General features: G+C 41.9%; 1 protein-coding gene across 1 annotated transcript; it reads right to left on the reverse strand.

The window, feature by feature from the left end:
• Positions 1 to 8,625: 8,625 nt before the first annotated feature.
• LOC116406842 (olfactory receptor 1019-like) lies at positions 8,626 to 19,869 on the reverse strand. The gene is made up of 3 exons (XM_031891807.1): positions 19,841 to 19,869; positions 16,843 to 16,914; positions 8,626 to 9,577 (listed from the first exon to the last, which is right to left on the reverse strand). The coding sequence occupies exons 1-3, from the start codon at positions 19,867 to 19,869 to the stop codon at positions 8,626 to 8,628; spliced, it is 1,053 nt and encodes a 350-aa protein (XP_031747667.1).
• Positions 19,870 to 19,923: the final 54 nt, after the last annotated feature.

Raw genomic sequence — 19,923 nt, forward strand, 5'->3', positions numbered from 1 at the left:
ATACTGTAATAGAAGGAAAGAAACATGGTTCTTCTTTTGATAGAGGACTCAGAGCAGAAGTTCTGTGAGTGCTTATGGCTGTATTTACATAAACCTTTCTGATAAAGCTTACTTAGCTTTACTTCTCCTTTATGCCTACAGGTGGCCATACACTTTGTGATCTGCTCATTTGCTGAGGGCGCCAAATGAACAGGTCTTCTCCCAATATGCCCACCTGATGTGGCCGATATAGAAATGATTAGAACATTTGGCCCTAGGGTATATGAGCTGTCGAACAGAGGACCACATCAATGAGCAACTTGCACTTTAGGCCTAAAAATAGGTCTAAAGTTCACCGGGGCTCACTAAGGTCTTGGCCCACTGGGGGATCCTCGGGTTTAACAAAAAAAGCCCTTCTCTTGTTCCACATTTTGATAAATCTGCACTTTAATGCTCCACCTGAAAGGCAGGTAGAAGTGCTGAGCATCCAGAGGCTGGACTAGGTCTCACTTTTTGGATTTAGTTGGGATACCAGGATTCCATTAATGAGGATTAGTCACTGATGGCTTCACATCTAGAAAGGTTTAACCAGGTGTAACCAGTGATACTTTGCTCATTTTACGTGTGCTATCTCCACTGTGTTCTATTGGTGTCAGTCATCTGCATAAAGACTTTAAAGCATAACTTGGCCTCATTATTCATATAATATTGTGGTTCAATAAAGTTCCTGTTTATTGTTTAAGAACCTCTGGTGTTCAATAAATGTATTCAACCTGAGAGTTACAGTTTAACTATACTCTTCCTCCACTAATACAGTGAGGGTGAATCCTGAGTGGAAAAGTTGCATGTGAGTCCCAGTGGGACTTGTTGGGAGTTGCCAATCACCCTACTGGGTTGAGGGCTAGTAATGGAGAAAATACAGTTTCCTATGCCTTTAGTCACAAAACAAAAACTGTAGTACTGTGTTAGTCATATTACATATATTTTATAATGTAATAATAATAAAAATAAAGTGCATAATACAAAATGTAATAATTACATTTACATTATATATGTAATAATTAAATTATGTACTATGCACTATTTGCACCCCACCCCTGGTCCTTGGAAAAATAGTCTTTTTTTAAACCAGTCCGTGGTGCAAAAAAGTTTGGGGACCACTGGTCTATACCATTCGGGACTGCTATTCATGTGCTTCCCCCAATGTGGTGTACATGATCATACTAAGTGCCGTACAGGAGGAATGTACATTGGAGATACAGGGCAAATACTACGCACAAGGATGAACCATCACAGACATAAGATTAAGCCCAAAGCGTGTGATACACCGGTGGGACAACACTTCTGCAATCAGGAGCACAGGCTTCAGGGCATGAAGGTGTTAATTCTAAAAGGGAACTTTGGATCTGAACGAGAAAGGAAGATCTATGAATTCAAATGTATGGAGTTATTCCACACAGTAAGACAGGGCCTTAATTTGGGGTCAGGTTTCATGTCACACTATCTGATCTGGCTGAATCCAGAGCCCTGGACTATTGACAACCCACCCTAATAAACATTAATTTCTTTTATTATCTTCACAAGTTATCTCTATCTATCTGTAACTTCCTAATTTATTGCTTGTAAAAGCTTCTCTCTGATCTAACAGTATAAATGTTGTGCCATTCCAGTTCTCATTTGTATTCTGCCCAACGAAGGGGCCTTTGAAAGCTTGCAATGTATTGTTATTGTTAGCCAATATAGGTATCATTTCTACAATACTCTTGTATTTGTGTTTTTTTTTATTATCTATGCCTGTAGGTAACAGAGTTCAGCCCTACATTTCCCGATAGACTTTTATACTAAGCAGAAACGCACTCTCCTTCTCTCACACAGCACCATGTGCCCAGGCTGTGCCTCAGGTGTTTCTGGATGAAAATAAACCAAATAACAAGGATCAGCCTGTTGTTGCCTGGTAGGGAGATCTGCAACGAGGGAGGGAGGCAGAGAATCAGCAGTTGCTGCAGTCTTTTAGATATGTCATTTCCATTATGGGCACCTGGCTTATGGCTAGTTTTGAATGACTATTAGTGATGAGCGAATCTGTCCCATTTTCGCTTCGCTAAAAATCTAGCAAAACTGCGGAAAAATTTGCGTGACTTTTTTGATGCGACCGGGACTTTTTTTTGACAAGACCACTACTTTTTTGACCCAACCGCAATGTATTTGACGCAACCGCAACTTTTTTCATGGCAAATGTTTGCCACTGTTTTGCAAAAAAATTCACCAATGGTGAAATGCGGATTTTCACTGCACATCCATGCCTGCCTTATCTCTAATGACTATCCCATATTAAGCACCTGAAAAACAAAATGATTCGTCCTTCCCAAGCATATATTGGGCCTTCCCTGCTATCAACTTAATCATAATAATGCACATTCTATTATAGAATAATGCAATGGTGGTTTAGGCAGTGCCTGGATATCAACAAGGAGAACTAAGATAGTATATAGAAATACTGCTACTGAATCATATAGAGTATCCCTAAACTTATATAACACTCCCAAACTTTGTTGCTTGGACCATGAAAGTTTATCCAAAAACAAAACAGCAAAACCTTTGTTGTCTCATAGTCTCACAATACTATATAGGAGTAAGAATATAATGAACAATGTACACAAGAACCAAGACAAATCTCATTACTGCACTTGTACAAACAACTGTTCATTATTAGAGACTGTGGAAGAGACCCATGTACCCTCTGCTGGGTTTTTATCTTTTCATTTTCCTTTGTCCTATGCTGCCTCCCAGTATATATTACTGTTGAGAGACTTATCATTAAAGCAATGAATGAATTTGTATATATATGTGTGATACAATTTCTTACCTGTGTTTACAATTCCTGAAGAAGATTAAATTGTCTAAGACTTTAAATAGGTGAACATTTTTCAAAATATTTCCGATTTGGTTTTCATTTCTCCAGTTCAGGTGGAACGAAACACGAACTGGGTGACACTTGCTCTTAAATATCATTTATTAATTGCCTGGTGGGGGGGTTCCCAGATGTGGATGCCTTTAGACAAATCTCATCTGGAAATCACTTGTGAGTTTTAATGACTCCCAACACAATTAGAGTTCTCGGGAGCATTAGAATAAATCAGATATCTGTTTAGATGAACAGGACTTTCAGTTGAAGTGTAGGGGGATCTTCATGGTGAGGGTAGTGAGTCTGGGGAATGCCCTGGTGGGTAATGTTGTGATGGTGGATTCCATTACCACCTTTAAGAGTGGTTTGGATGATTTATTGGACAAGCAAAAAATCCAAAGCTATTGTGATCTTAAGATATAAAGTATAGATATTGGTATATCTAGTATATATATATATGTGAGTATATAGATAGGTGTGTGTATATATGTGCACTGGAGATCATTTGGACTAGTTGTTCACCAAAAGCAAGCAATGCTACCTCTGGATGCTGCCAAAGTTATTTAAAACATTGCTTGAGTATCATTTATTTGGAACTGTCTTTAAACACTTACTTTCCAGTTATGAATTATTAACTGAGCACCCATCCCAAAAGAGATTGTAAAAAATTAATCAAATAACTTTCTCAACTGGTTTCATGAAATACTGACACCCAAAGTTATTTGAGAGCTTGAGTGTGGGGTGCAGGATCAGTGTCAGGTCTGGCCAACAGTGAGGGACCCGCAGGGTTGGAGCCTATATGCTGAGTAACCCGGAAAATTCCCTTTAATGGCAGGATAGTGAGCGAAGGCCATTGTGAAGTGAAGCTAATAGATTTAATGAACCAATGAGGAAAGTAACAAATACACATGAAAAAGCAGAACAAAAATAGAGTTGAAATACAGGCCTGTGATGAGGCAGAGATAAAACAGAGTCTGGTAACAGGCAAGAAGGTCAGGGCTGGCAGAAGACTGGCAAGGTCTGTAAGGCAGGCAGCAGGAAAGCAAAGTCAAGTATACAGGCTGGAGGCCAAACCAGGGAATCCACAGAAGATGGGAACCAGGTGGGGACAGGAGAACAGGAACATAATATCGAGCAGATAACAGGCAGGGAGCTTGGGAATCAGGAACGGCAGAGTCACAGAAACACAGGATAACAGGCTGGATCAGGCTCTGGAGCAACCATGATCGAGCAACTGGAAGTTGCAAAGAGCAGGTTTATAAAGGCCCCTAATTGCTAGACCAACAACACATAAGATTAATAAGATGGGTGGAGACAAGAGGGAAGCAGGTAGAGATGTTGAATGCACATTGGGGCAACTGACCCCACACAGCCCAAAGAGCCTCCTGTGGCGCAGTAGATAATGTAGTGATGGGCAAAACAATTTGGCAGGTGTGGATTTGCGGCGAATGTCCGCATTTCGCCATTGGTGGATTATTTTGAGAAACGGGCGACAAAATTCTTAGCACCGAAAAATGGATGCCTGCGTCAAAAAAATTTGTCACCCACGGTCTAGAAGCAGCTGATGGGCTGCAGTTTGGGTAAGCCACATACACACAGTGCTGCAGCAAACTTCTTCTTCAGGGAGTTTTTTGGTCTTCTCCACTAAAATTTTATACAAGTTTGAAATGTCTTAATTTATTTTGTGTTTGAAGGCAACCCTTATAATTACAATAAGGATATTGAGGTTGTATGTGAGAGAAAAAGACTGAGAACCATCTCTATGTATTCAATACAAGATTGTCACAGCTGGGACACATTGCTGTAGACCAGTGCTGTCCAACTGGCGGCCTGCAGCCCACGACCCCCCTCTGTGTGGCCCCCCACCTGTCTGGCTGCTTTGATTACTTACCTTTATGTAAGCTTTAAATGGTATCAGTACTGAGATTAACTGCCCCCTGCATGGTTAACACCTCAGGCTGTAAACCCCCTGTATTGTTTAAATATGTAATCCCCTGTGTTGTTCACACCTTTTAATCCCTATATTGTTCATCCCCTGCATTGTTCACACCTCAGGCTCAGGCTGTAATCACCCCCATTGTCACCTGTTCACACCTCAGACTGTCCTATGCTGACTGACCACTGCCTGCCCTATGCTGCCTGTGTGTGCCATCGCGAGTATGGCACACACAGGCAGGGTGGGGCAGGCAGAGTATGGTGCATACAGGCAGGGTAGGGAAGGCAGATTATGGCACACACAGGCAGGGTGGGGCAGGCAGAGTATGGCGCACACAGGCAAGGTAGGGAAGGCAGAGTATGGCACACACAGGCAGGGTGGGGCAGGCAGACTGTGCGCACACAGGCAGGGTAGGGAAGGCAGAGTATGGCACACACAGGCAGGGTAGGGCAGGCAGAGTATGGCACACACAGGCAGCGTGGGGAAGGCAGAGTATGGCAAACAGGGTAGGGAAGGCAGAGTATAGCAGGTTTTTGCTGTACTACCACCATTAATATATCTATGGTCATGCTATAACATGGGTGTGGTTTTAAAAAGGGGAGTGGTCAAAACTAGCTTCCATTATCGTCCCTCCACCATGGAGGCCGGAAGAATTCCGGCCTTCGGTGCCACAGAAGTTGGACAGCACTGCTGTAGACCATAGTTACATAGTTAAGTTGGGTTTAAAAAAGACCAAAGTCCCTCAAGTTCCAACTAAGCAAACCCTAGTGCACGTATACACACAGTTATACCAACCTATCTATAAACCCACATATACAGAATCTGCCATTACAAGATCACTAGGAAGCGCATTCCACAACCTCACTGCCCTCACCGTGAGGAACCCCCTACCCAACATCCCCCGGCAAGGCATTCCCCAACCCCCTCACTGCCCTCACCGTGAGGAAACCCCTACCCAACATCCCCCGGCAGGGCGTTCCCCAACCCCCTCACTGCCCTCACCGTGAGGAACCCCCTACCCAACATCCTCCGGCAGGGCATTCTCCAACCTCACTACCCTCACCGTGCGGAACCCCCTACCCAACATCCCCCGGCAGGGCATTCCCCAACCCCCTCACTGCCCTCACCGTGAGGAACCCCCTACCCAACATCCCCCGGCAGGGCATTCCCCAACCTCACTGCCCTCACCGTGAGGAACCCCCTACCCAACATCCCCCGGCAGGGCATTCCCCAACCTCACTGCCCTCACCGTGAGGAACCCCCTACCCAACATCCCCCGGCAGGGCATTCCCCAACCCCCTCACTGCCCTCACCGTGAGGAACCCCCTACCCAACATCCCCCGGCAGGGCATTCCCCAACCTCCTCACTGCCCTCACCGTGAGGAACCCTCAACCCAACATCCCCCGGCAGGGCATTCCCCAACCTCACTGCCCTCACCCTGAGGAACCCCCTACCCAACACCTCCCCGCAGGGCATTCCCCAACCTCACTGCCCTCACCGTGAGGAACCCCCTACCCAACATCCCCCGGCAGGGCATTCCCCAACCTCACTGCCCTCACCGTGAGGAACCCCCTACCCAACATCCCCCGGCAGGGCATTCCCCAACCCCCTCACTGCCCTCACCGTGAGGAACCCTCAACCCAACATCCCCTGGCAGGGCATTCCCCAACCTCACTGCCCTCACCCTGAGGAACCCCCTACCCAACACCTCCCCGCAGGGCATTCCCCAACCTCACTGCCCTCACTGTGAGGAACCCCCTACCCAACATCCCCCGGCAGGGCATTCCCCAACCTCACTGCCTTCACCGTGAGGAACCCCCTACCCAACATCCCCCGGCAGGGCATTCCCCAACCTCACTGCCCTCACCCTGAGGAACCCCCTACCCAACATCCCCTGGCAGGGCATTCCCCAACCTCACTGCCCTCACCGTGAGGAACCCCCTACCCAACATCCCCCGGCAGGGCATTCCCCAACCCCCTCACTGCCCTCACCGTGAGGAACCCCCTACGCTGCATCAAATGGAAGCTCCGTTCCTCTAATCTAAAGGGGTGTGGACTCTGGTATTTTATGGGAAAAACATCTCCCACTATCTGTCTATAATTGTACAGAGTAATCATGTCCCCTCGCAAGCGCTTCTTTTCCAGAGAAAACAACCCCAACCCTGACAGTCTAACCTCATAGTTTAACCCTTCCATCCCCTTTACCAGTTTAGTTGCAGTCTCTGCACTCTCTCCAGCTCATTAATATCCTTCTTAAGGACTGGAGCCCAAAACTGCCCCCCATACTCAAGGTGAGGCCTTACCAGGGACCTATAAAAGGGCAAAATTATGTTCTCATCCCTTGAGCCAATGACCTTTTTTATACAAGACAGCACTTTATTTGCTTTAGTAGCCACAGAATGACACTGCCTGGAATTAGACAACTTGTTATCTACAAAAACTCCTAGATCCTTCTCCATTAAGGAAACCCCCAACACACTACCATTCAGTAGATAGTTTGCGTTTATATTATTTCTATCAAAGCGCATAACTTTGCACTTATCAACATTGAACCTCATTTTCCAGTTTGCTGCCCAGTTTTCCAGTTTTGTCAAATCTCTCTGCAAAGCGGCAGCATCCTGCATGGAACTTATAGTTTTGCACCATTTATTATCATTAGCAGACCAGAGTTCTTAAAAATTGTTTCTTTATATCCCTGATGCAATCCCTCCCAAAATGTAAGTCGTGTTCAAGGATTTGAGACTTCTAGTTCATTTAGATCTCTCCGAATTTTCCACATTGATTCCTCACAAGTTCTACTTTTTAATAAAATAATTGAGTATAAAGCTATGGTTTGCTTGGAATAAAATGATGTACATGACAAATGGATTATTCTTTACTATATAGTTGCTCTGAGTCAAAGACAAATGCATATACATTTTTTATGAACAGGTAAATATTTACATATCTATATTATATCATTACATATAATAATTTTTAGGCACACTGGCTGAATACACAGGGTACAGTATATGACATTTTGGTGGCGCACCATTGTGATTGCATTGTAATATTTAGTAATGTACCAACCCTGGGCTTGTTTCATGTAATGTAGTAATCTAATGGGTTAGGGGTGCAGGAATGATTCCCAGGACTTGCCCCTTCCCATATATTTTATGGCACTGACACTTCCCTACTATATATCAATACTGCACCATTTTGGGTTTTCTCTGGATCAGTTATGCAGCCTTTAACGGAAATAGTCCATCTGGATTTTTAAAAGTTCTGTACTCTTTAATAATTAAATAAATCGCAGAATAATTGAGTATAAACCTACATCTTCTTTGAAAAGAATAATGTAATGTGACAAATGGATAATTCTATAACATATAGTTGCTCTAATTCTAAGACAAAAGCATATAAGACATTTGAATACATCCAGTGTATTACTGCTACATTAAATTTATATAGTGTAACAGAATTCCATTTAAATATTTACAAATCGATATTATATAATAACAATATATAATCAAAACAGATTGATGGTATCTGTTCTAGGTGATACTGCCTGTTAGTGTAGGGATGGTAGTGGAAAGTGAATCAGGTTAGATGCATCCCTGGAGGTTCCTTTGGAGGTGATCCAGGTCCAATAAATGAAGTAGGATCCTGCTAAGCAAGTCCTCAAAGAGGAATGTCAGGGTATAACATGATCTGCTTTTGTATTGCTGTAACCACTCAATCTGTGGTACTATGTGAGTATTTTATTTTGGGTGCTATTGGTTTAAGACCTTCTGGCGTCCAGAATGTCCACAATGGAGGGACTTTTCAGAAATAGTTTTTGTTTTTCATTTGTTTTCTTATGGTGCTTTTGACATCTTTATTTCTCATGCTGTAGATGATAGGATTCAGCATTGGGATCACAGTTGAATAAATAATGGACAATGTATTGCCTATGCTTGAATATGCAGTGTGAGGGCTCATATACATGGACAAGATGGTGCCGTAGAACAGAGAGACCACTGTGAGATGGGATGTGCACGTGGAGAAAGATTTTTTTCTTCCATCACTAGAACGGATATTTAGAATAGTGGAGATTATGTGAATATATGAAATCAGAATTAAAAGGAAGGAACACATGGCAATTATACCAGCTGTGATGTATACGGCTAACTCATTGGGCCAAGTATCTCGGCAAGAGAGACGAAAGAAAGGAGGCATCTCACAGAAAAAATGGTCAAGGTTGTGAGAACGGCAATAAGGCAGTTGGAAGGTAAAATACACATGGAGGGAAGCACTGATAAAGGAAAGAGTCCATGATCCAGCAGCCACACATATACAGAATGTCTTGTTCATAACTGTATTGTAGTGTAATGGCTGACATATGGCTGCATACCTGTCATAGGCCATAACAGCTAGAATCAAACACTCCGTCCCACCTACAGCCAAATGGAAGAACATCTGCAATGCACAGTCTAAAATGGAAATACTTCTCTCTTGTGATAAAGTGCTTATCACTATTCTGGGTACTATGGTGGAAGATAAACAAATGTCCAAAATGGAGAGGTTGCTCAGGAAAAAGTACATGGGAGTCTGCAGCTGCTCATTGATCCTCACTACGATGATGAGCAGGGAGTTTCCTGACAGTGCGGTTATATAGATTATAAAGAATAATGAAACATATATTGCCTGAAGATGTGGGATATTGGTGAGGCCAAGAAGGATGAATATTTTTGATGAGGTTTGATTTGAGTTCTCCATATCACTTAACAAGATACAGCTGAAAGGAAAAAAGACATGGATTAAAGTCTTTGAAATAATAAACCTGCTTCAATGTATTATTAATTTCCAATTTATAATATTACATCCCTCAGCTTAACTTATCTTCTCATCTATAAAATGATTGATGGTTAATACGTATTTAATGATTTTATCAAAAGTTATCCTACATAGTGCCTCAAAATACATTTTGGTTTGAGATATGGGGATTGGAAAAGCTAGAAAGCTTAGCTTAGATTAGAAAGCTTTACCATACTTGAGTAAACAGCCCTAGACACACTCTCTGTTTAAGATAGCAGCTGCCATTTTAGCTTGGTCTGACTACACTTCCCTGCCTGCATCTCTTTGCTCTGGGTTCAGATTACAGCAGAGAGGAGAGGGGAGGAGGAGAAGGAAGAGGAGCAAACTGAACAGGCTTGTGCCGTGCCCTGAACGATTTTACTAAGAGAAGGAGAGAAGTCTGACACAGAGGATCTTGTATACATAATAGAAGGAAAGAAACTTGGTTCTTCTTTTGATTGAGGACTCAGAGCAGAAGTTTTTAAGTGCTTATGGCTGTATTTACATAAACCTTTCTGATAAAGCTTACTTAGTTTTTACCTTTCCTTCTTCTTTATGCCTACAGGTGGCCATACACTTTGCGACCTGCTCATTTGCTGAGGGTGCCAAACGAGCAGATCTTCTCCCAATATGCCCGCCTAATGCCTAATGTGGGTGATATCGGGATGATTAGAGCATTTTTCCCTAGGGTATATGAGCCATGGAACTAAGGAGCACATCAATGAGCCAATGTGCCCCCAAATCCGTGGGCAGTGGGCAACTTGCACTTTTCCCCCTTAGCAAATTACACCTAAATCAACTGTCATTAAAGATACTTGTTTTCACAGTTCTGTATAGTGAAGAAATCTGAGGATCTTGTATACATAATTGAAGGAAAGAAGCTTGGTTCTTCTTTTCATTGAGGTTCTTCTTTTCATTGAGGACTCAGAGCAGCAGTTGTTAGAGTGCTTATGGCTCTCACAGTGAAAATCGGCCTAAAGTTCACCGGGGCTTACTAAGGTCATGGCCCACTGGGGGATCCTTGGGTTTTACAAAAAAAAAGCCCTACTCTTGTTCCACATTTTGATAAATCTGCCCTTTAATGCTCCACCAGAAAGGCAGGTAGAAGTGCTGAGCATCCAGAGGCTGGACTAGGCCTTACTTTTTGGATTTAGTTGGGATACCAGAATTCCATTAATAAGGATTAGTCACTGATGGCTTCACATCTAGAAAGGTTTAACCAGGTGTAACCAATGAGTGATACTTTACTCATTTTACGTGTGCTATCTCCACTGTGTTCTATTGGTGTAGGTATGTTATTTTTCATTGTTGTCTCTTTCACATATATTAGACAATTATTATTATTAACATTTATTTATAAAGCGCCAACATATTCTGCAGCGCTGTACAATAAGTGGGTTTCATACATTGGACATACAGAGTAACATATAAAGCAATCAATAACCGATACAAGAGGTGAAGAGAGCCCTGCCCAAAAGAGCTTACACTCTACATTATTATTATTATTATTACATTTATTTATAAAGCGCCAACATATCCCGCAGCGCTGTACAATAAGTGGGTTCCATACATGGGACATACAGAGTAACATATAAAGCAATCAATAACCGATACAAGAGGGGAAGGGAGCCCTGCCCAAAAGAGCTTACAGTCTACATTATTATTATTATTAACATGTATTTATAAAGCGCCAACATATCCCGCAGCGCTGTACAATAAGTGGGTTTCATACATTGGACATACAGAGTAACATATAAAGCAATCAATAACCGATACAAGAGGGGAAGAGAGCCCTGCCCAAAAGAGCTTACAATCTACATTATTATTATTAACATTTATTTATAAAGCGCCAACATATCCCGCAGCGCTGTACAATAAGTGGGTTTCATACATTGGGCATACAGAGTAACATATAAAGCAATCAATAACCGATACAAGAGGGGAAGGGAGCCCTGCCCAAAAGAGCTTACAGTCTACATTATTATTATTATTAACATGTATTTATAAAGCGCCAACATATCCCGCAGCGCTGTACAATAAGTGGGTTTCATACATTGGACATACAGAGTAACATATAAAGCAATCAATAACCGATACAAGAGGGGAAGAGAGCCCTGCCCAAAAGAGCTTACAATCTACATTATTATTATTAACATTTATTTATAAAGCGCCAACATATCCCGCAGCGCTGTACAATAAGTGGGTTTCATACATTGGACATACAGAGTAACATATAAAGCAATCAGTAACCGATACAAGAGGGGAAGAGAGCCCTGCCCCAAAGACCCAACAATCATCTGCATATAGACATTAAAGGATAACTTGGCCTCATTATTCATAATTTTGTTGTAAAATAAAGTTTCTGTTTTTGTTTAAGAACCACTGGTGTTGGATAAATTTATTCAACCTGAGAGTTACAGTTTAACTACACTCTTCCTCCACTGATACAGTGATGGTGAATCCTGGGTGCAAGAGTTGCATGTGAGTCCCAGTGGGACTTGTTGGGAGTTGCCAATCACCCTACTGGGTTGAGGGCAAGTAATGGAGAAAATACCGTTTCCTATGCCTTTAGGTAACAGAGTTCAGCCCTACATTTCCCGATAGACTTTTATACTAAGCAGAAACGCACTCTCCTTCTCTCACACAGCACCATGTGCCCAGGCTGTGCCTCAGGTGTTTCTGGATGAAAATAAACCAAATAACAAGGATCAGCCTGTTGTTGCCTGGTAGGGAGATCTGCACCGAGGGAGGCAGATAATCAGCAGTTGTTGCAGTCTTTTAGATGTGTCATTTCCATTATGGGCACCTGGCTTATGGCTGGTTTTGGATGACTATTAGTGATGAGCGAATCTGTCCCATTTTCGCTTCGCTAAAAATCTAGCAAAACTGCGGAAAAATTTGCGTGACTTTTTTGATGCGACCGGGACTTTTTTTTGACAAGACCACTACTTTTTTGACCCAACTGCAATGTATTTGACGCAACCGCAACTTTTTTCATGGCAAATGTTTGCCACTGTTTTGCAAAAAAATTCACCAATGGTGAAATGCAGATTTTCGCTGTAAAACCATGCCTGGCTCATCTCTAATGACTATCCCATATTAAGCACCTGAAAAACAAAATGATTCGTCCTTCCCAAGCATATATTGGACCTTCCCTGCTATCAACTTAATCATAATAATGCACATTCTATTATAGAATAATGCAATGGAGGTTTAGGCAGTGCCTGGATATCAACAAGGAGAACTAAGATAGTATATATAGAAATACTGCTACTGAATCATATAGAGTATCCCTAAACTTATATAACACTCCCCAACTTTGTTGCTTGGACCATGAAAGTTCATCCAAAAACAAAACTGCAAAACCTTTGTTGTCTCATAGTCCCAATACTTACACTACACTTACTTTTGCATCATTAACTGAAACTATGCCATAAAGCCCTAGTTTTCATACAGTACTACATTCCCCTTAGGTGTAATGCTATTCCATCTCATGTTCAAAGATGGTACCGTGTCATGTGAATTATAAACAACACAAATCCACAGAGAGGCGGAATTACATTTCCTAAATAGCAAACATCACTCTCACACATTTATATAGGAGTAAGAAAATAATGAGTAATTTACACGAGAACCAAGACTCATTATTGCACTTGTACAAACAACTGCTCATTATTAGACCCACGTACCCTCTGCTGGGTTTTTATCTTTTATTTTCCTTTGTCCTATACTCAATGTCTCAGGATATATTACTGTTGAGAGACTTATCATTAAAGCAATGAATGCATTTGTATATATATATATGTGTGTGTGATACAATTTCTTACCTGTCTTTACAATACATGAAGAAGATAAATTTAAATGAGTGAACATTTTTCAAAATATTTCCGATTTGGTTTTCATTTCTCCAGTTCCGGCATTTTTATGTGAAGCGGAACGAAGCACGAACTGGGTTACACTTGCTCTTAAATATCATTTATTAATTGCCTGGGGAATGGGGGGTTCCCAGATGTGGATGCCTTTAGATAAATCTCATCTGGAAATCACTTGTGAGTTTTAATGACTCCCAACACAATTAGAGTTCTCGGGAGCATCAGAATAAATCAGATATCTGTTTAGAGGAACAGGACTTTCAGCTGAAGAGGTTCTTCATGGGAGTCAGTGAGTCTGGGGAATGCCCTGGTGGGTAATGTTGTGATGGTAGATTCCATTACCGCCTTTAAGAGGCTTGAAAGATTTATTGGACAATTATAATATCAAAGGTTATTGTGATCTTAAGATCTACAGTATAGATATTGGTATATCCAGTGAGTGTATAGATAGGTTGGTAAGAGTGTGTGTGGGATCATTTGGACTAGGGATAGGGATTGTTCACCAAAAGCAAGCAATGCTACCTCTGGATGCTGCCAAAGTTATTTGAGACATTGTTTGAGTATCATCACTATCTTTAACCACTTACTTTCCAGTTCTGAATTATTAATTGAGCACCCATCCCAAAAGAGATTTTAAGAGATTAATCAAATAACTTTCTCAAATGCTTTCAAGAACCCCTGGCACCCAAAGTTATTTGAGAGCTTGAGTGTGGGGTGCAGGATCAGTGTCAGACTGGCCAACAGTGAGTGACCCGCAGGTTGGAGCCTATATGCTGAGTAACCCGGAAAACTCCCTTTAATGGCAGGATAGTGAGCGAAGGCCATTGTGAAGTGAAGCTTATAGATTTAACCCTTTCACTGCCAGCCATTTTGGACAGAGCAGAACTTGTATTGCCAGACAGTTTTTGAACATTTTGCACTGTTTCACTTTAGGGGCCTTTCCTCGAGGTACTTTTAGTTTACCCAGGAAAACAATATATCGTTTTTTTCAGGACATCCCAAGCTTTTAAAATATGGTAGAATTTTTGTGTAATTCCGATTCTGTAGCAAGATATAGGCTTCTAAATGTCTAAAAAAATAAATAAATAAATAATATTTTACGTAATATAAATACATACACCAGAAACAAAAATTATTTTATGCATGAAAATATAACTAATTTGGAAAGTCCCATGTCTCCTGAATGTGCCAATACCAAATATATACAGTTTTATGGAGGTTTTTTACTTGCATAGGTCAAAAACTCCCAGCAGTACACTACCAAATTCCCAAAGCACTGCTCCAGAAAGCTGCATACCTTAGATTTCAAGGCCAAAAATTCAACTAACAGAAAGTTTATCCCAGAAAATTATACATTTTTAGAAAGAACAGATTCTGGGGAATACAGAATAGGCACAATTGTCTGTCTACTCCAAACAATCAAGTCGCAATGCTTTCCTAAAGTTATTGGTTTTTACCAAAATTTGTGAATTTTTTTAAAAATCGCTTCAAAGCTTCCAGTCTGTAGTATCTTATCTCCTACAGGTCATAAAGTAACCAAATAAAACACTCTAAATTTGAACGCCAGGGGTCCAGTTTGATGCCCAATATGTATAGGTTTACTTATAAGTATGTGGCATGTAGGGGCCCCAATGGGAACATACCCCCATATGATCTATCATTTCTGTCATTTCAGCTTCTGCAAAATCAACACATTTACATCATTATATGTGGGATAACGCTAGTAAAAATTCACCCCAGAAAGTCATATATTTTTGGAAAGTACACATTCCCCCAAATCTAAAATGGATACCCATGTCTTTCTACTCCAAAGTACCAAGCCGCCAAGCTTTCCTAAGTTTGATGATTTTTATGACATTTCCAAAAATCACCTCAAAACCTCCACTATGCAGCATATTATTTTCTACAGGTCATTAGGTACCAAGATAAAACACCTTAAATATGAACCCCAGAGGTCTACTGAACAGTTTGATGCCCACTGTACATAGGTTTATCAAAGCACATGGCACTTAGAGACCCCCAAATATATATTCATGGCTTACCTTTACCTCATTCATAAACACATGGCAGTTTTATGAGGGGTAGAAGCTGCATAAATGTAAGTTGAACCATAAAAACCATATATTTTTGGAAAGTACACATTCTGACAAATCCAACATGGGTAAAGAAGACTTTCTACGCCAAAGTACCAATCTGGAAAGCTTTCCTAAATTTAATGGTTTTTATGACTTTTCTGAAAAAGGCCTAAAATTGTTGCAATTTGCCATATTTATCTTACAAAATTTCTTACGTATAATGACACATCTCCCTAAATATGAATGCCAGCGGTCTACTGAACAGTTTGATGCCCAATATGCAAAGATGTTTACCACAGTATGTGGTGTACAGTGCATAGGAATTTTCTCAGCTGCCAACTCAGTTTCTACAAAAAAACCCAATGACCGTGTATTATGTGCCGTAAGACCCCCTAACTGTACAGAAAAACCCAGAAAACCATATATTTTTGGAAAGTACACATTCTGACAAATCCAACATAGGTAAAGTGTCCTTTCTACACCAAAGTACTAATCTGCAAAGCTTTCCTAAAGTTAGTGGTTTTTATGACATTTCAGAAAATCGCATAAAAATGTTGCACTTTGTCGCATTTATCTCACACATTTCCTTGCGTACATAGGCAAGTCACCCCAAACCAGAGGCCTACTGAACAGTTTGATGCCCAATATGCATAGATATACAAAAATCTGCGGTATGTACTGACCCCAAAATGAAAATAGCGCATAAGGATTTCTCGCCTGCCAACTCAGCTTTTGCACACAGAGCCCCCTGTCAGCGTAGTATGTGCCGTAACACCCCCTAACTATACAGATACCCCCAGAAAACCATATATTTTTGTAAAGTACACATTCTGATGAATTCAAAATAGGTAAAGTAAGTTTTCTACACCAAAGTTACACATGGCTATGGCTATACCAAAAATAGATCAGGAACACTAATACAGGGATAAAAATGCAATAAAACCACAGAAATTGTGCAAATCAAAGAAACAACAAAATAAGTCACCTGACAGCGTAATTAGTGGTCAGAATATCTGATCCCCTAGTCATGCAGTAAAAATGTAAAAATAAACAGTTTTTAGGGGAAAAAAAACGAAACACATGTGCACATGTAAAAGTTGTGTGGCAGTGTGTATATGAGTGTGTATAAGTGTATATAAGTGTGCAAAGTGGAAAAAAAAACCCTGTGCTGTATGTGTGCTGTATGTGTATGTAAATGTATGTAAGTGTGTGTAAGTGTGTGTAAAAGTGTGTATAAATGAAAATAAAATCGCACTTACCTGTCCTGATCCCCGATCTTTGCCTGGTCCTTCTGGCTGCAGTCCTCGGGAGGAAGTAGGTGGGAGGCGGTGCTGGGGGCGGGGTGGAAGGAGGAAGCAGTACAAGCAGCAGACACAATGCGATCATGTCTGCTGCTTGTAGTTCAGTCCTGCGACAATCGCATTGCAGGACCGACCCCCTTGCTACAGAGAGAATCACTTAGGTACCAATAACATAGGTACTATTTTGTTGGCACTTAACTGCTTTTTTTGAAACAACGTAGTACCTATGTTGTTGTCAGGGAAAGGGTTAATGAACCAATGAAGAAGGTAAAAACAGATGAAAAAGCAGAACAAAAATAGAGCCAGATGGTCAGGGCTGGCAGAAGACTGGCAAGGTCTGTAAGGCAGGCCGAGGTCAGTGGCAGGAAGCAGGCAAGCAAGGTCAAGTACAGTATACAGTATTAGCTTGAAATGTCTTCATTTATTTTGTGTTTGAAGGCAACCCTTATAATTACAATAAGGATATTGAGGTTGTATGTGAGAGAAAAAGATTGAGAACCATCTCTATGTATTCAATACAAGATTGTCACAGCTGGGACACATTGCTGTAGTGTAGACCATAGTTACATAGTTAAGTTGGGTTTAAAAAAGTCCATCAAGTTCAACCCTTACAAGCAAACCCTAGTGCACGTATACACACAGTTATACCAACCTATCTATACACTCACATATACAGTATAACCCATATATACAAACATTAATACTAACTGTAGATATTAGTATCAGCCTTGGATATTCTGATTGTTCAAGAACTCATCCAGGCCCCTCTTATAGGCATTAACAGAATCTGCCATTACCCCATCTCTAGGAAGGGCATTCCCCAACCTCACTGCCCTCACCGTGAGGAACCCCTACCCAACATCCCCCGGCAGGGCATTCCCCAACCCCCTCACTGCCCTCACCGTGAGGAACCCCCAACCCAACATCCCCCGGCAGGGCATTCCCCAACCCCCTCACTGCCCTCACCGTGAGGAACCCCCTACCCAACATCCCCCGGCAGGGCATTCCCCAACCCCCTCACTGCCCTCACCGTGAGGAACCCCCAACCCAACATCCCCCGGCAGGGCATTCCCCAACCCCCTCACTGCCCTCACCGTGAGGAACCCCCTACCCAACATCCCCCGGCAGGGCATTCCCCAACCTCACTGCCCTCACCGTGAGGAACCCCCTACCCAACATCCCCCGGCAGGGCATTCCCCAACCCCCTCACTGCCCTCACTGTGAGGAACCCCCTACCCAACATCCCCCGGCAGGGCATTCCCCAACCTCACTGCCCTCACCGTGAGGAACCCCCTACGCTGCTTCAAATGGAAGCTCCGTTCCTCTAATCTAAAGGGGGGGCTTCTGGTGCGCTGATTGTTTATATGGGAAAAAAGAACCCCCCTATCTGCCTATAATCCCCTCTAATGTACTTGTACAGAGTAATCATGTCCCCTCACAAGCGCCTCTTTTCCAGAGAAAACAACCCCAACCCTGACAGTCTAACCTCATAGTTTAACCCTTCCATCCCCTTTACCAGTTTAGTTGCAGTCTCTGCACTCTCTCCAGCTCATTAATATCCTTCTTAAGGACTGGAGCCCAAAACTGCCCCCCATACTCAAGGTGAGGCCTTACCAGGGACCTATAAAGGGGTAAAATTATGTTTTTAACCCTTGAGTCAATGCCTTTTTTATACAAGACAGCACTTGATTTGTTATCTACAAAAAAAAACAGATACTTCTTAATAAAAGATCCCCCAACAAACTACCATTTAGTGTATAACTTGCATTTATATTATTTCAACCAAAGGGCATAACTTTGCACTTATCAACACTGAACCTCATTTCCCAGTTTGCTGCCCAGTTTTCCAATTTAGCCAAATCGCTCTGCAAAGCGGCAGCATCCTGCATGGAACTTATAGTTTTGCACCATTTATTATCATTAGCAGACCAGAGTTCTTAAAAATTGTTTCTTTATATCCCTGATGCAATCCCTCCCAAAATGTAAGTCGTATTTGAGACTTCTAGTTCATTTAGATATCTCCGAATTTTACACTTTGATTCGACAAAAGTTCTACTTTTTTTTATAAAATAATTGAGTATAAAACTATGGTTTGTTTGGAATAAAATGATGTACATGACAAATGGATTATTATTTACTATATAGTTGCTCTAAGTCAAAGACAAATGCATATACATTTTTTTATTAACATGTAAATATTTACATATCTATATTATATCATAACATATAATAATTTTTAGGCACAATGGACATAATTACACACAATTTTTAGGCACAATAGCTGAATACACAGGGTACAGTATATGACATTTTGGTGGCGCACCATTGTGATTGCATTGTAATGTGCCAACCCTGGGCTTGTTGCATGGAACTGGATGTACTGTAGTAATCTAATGGGTTAGGGGTGCAGGAATGATTCCCAGGACTTGCCCCCTTCCCATATATTTTATGGCAATAACACTTCCCTACTATATATCAATACAGCACCATTTTGGGTTTTCTCTGGATCAGTTACCCTATAAAGTATTGTGGCCTTGACTCACCCAGAGCTTGAATAGATGTGTGTCTCCTTGGCCAAAGTTGTACCCAAAAGTATATGTTTTGTAAAGGAATTAAAATCAGATAAATCTACACTGCAATTGTGCAAAAGCAGGTAAGCACACAAGGATCATTGTCCTCAGGGTCGGACTGGGGGTTGCACGTCCCACTGGGGCTCCAGCCCCAAAGGTGCCCCCACCAGCCGTGTCCCCCACCCCCCCAGGGGCCCCCCTAACCCCCCTGTAGTGCCCCCACCCGACTTCCTCCCCGAGCGCGTATAAAATGGAATGCGTCAGGGGAGGAACAGTCAGTAAGGGGAGCGCCAGCAAAGGTCGGACTGGGCCGCCGGGGACCACTAGGGCTGGGGCCCACCGGGATTTTTCCTGGTGTCCCGGCGGCCCAGTCCGACCCTGATTACCCTTCACTCGCTTCTGGATTTCCTATCATTTTTGTTTACAGTAGTGTTTTGTGGCTTTCAGTCCGGGGATGGGTCCAATGAGT

Source organism: Xenopus tropicalis, chromosome 8, assembly GCF_000004195.4.
Source record: "Xenopus tropicalis strain Nigerian chromosome 8, UCB_Xtro_10.0, whole genome shotgun sequence".
NCBI classification, from domain to species: domain Eukaryota; kingdom Metazoa; phylum Chordata; class Amphibia; order Anura; family Pipidae; genus Xenopus; species Xenopus tropicalis.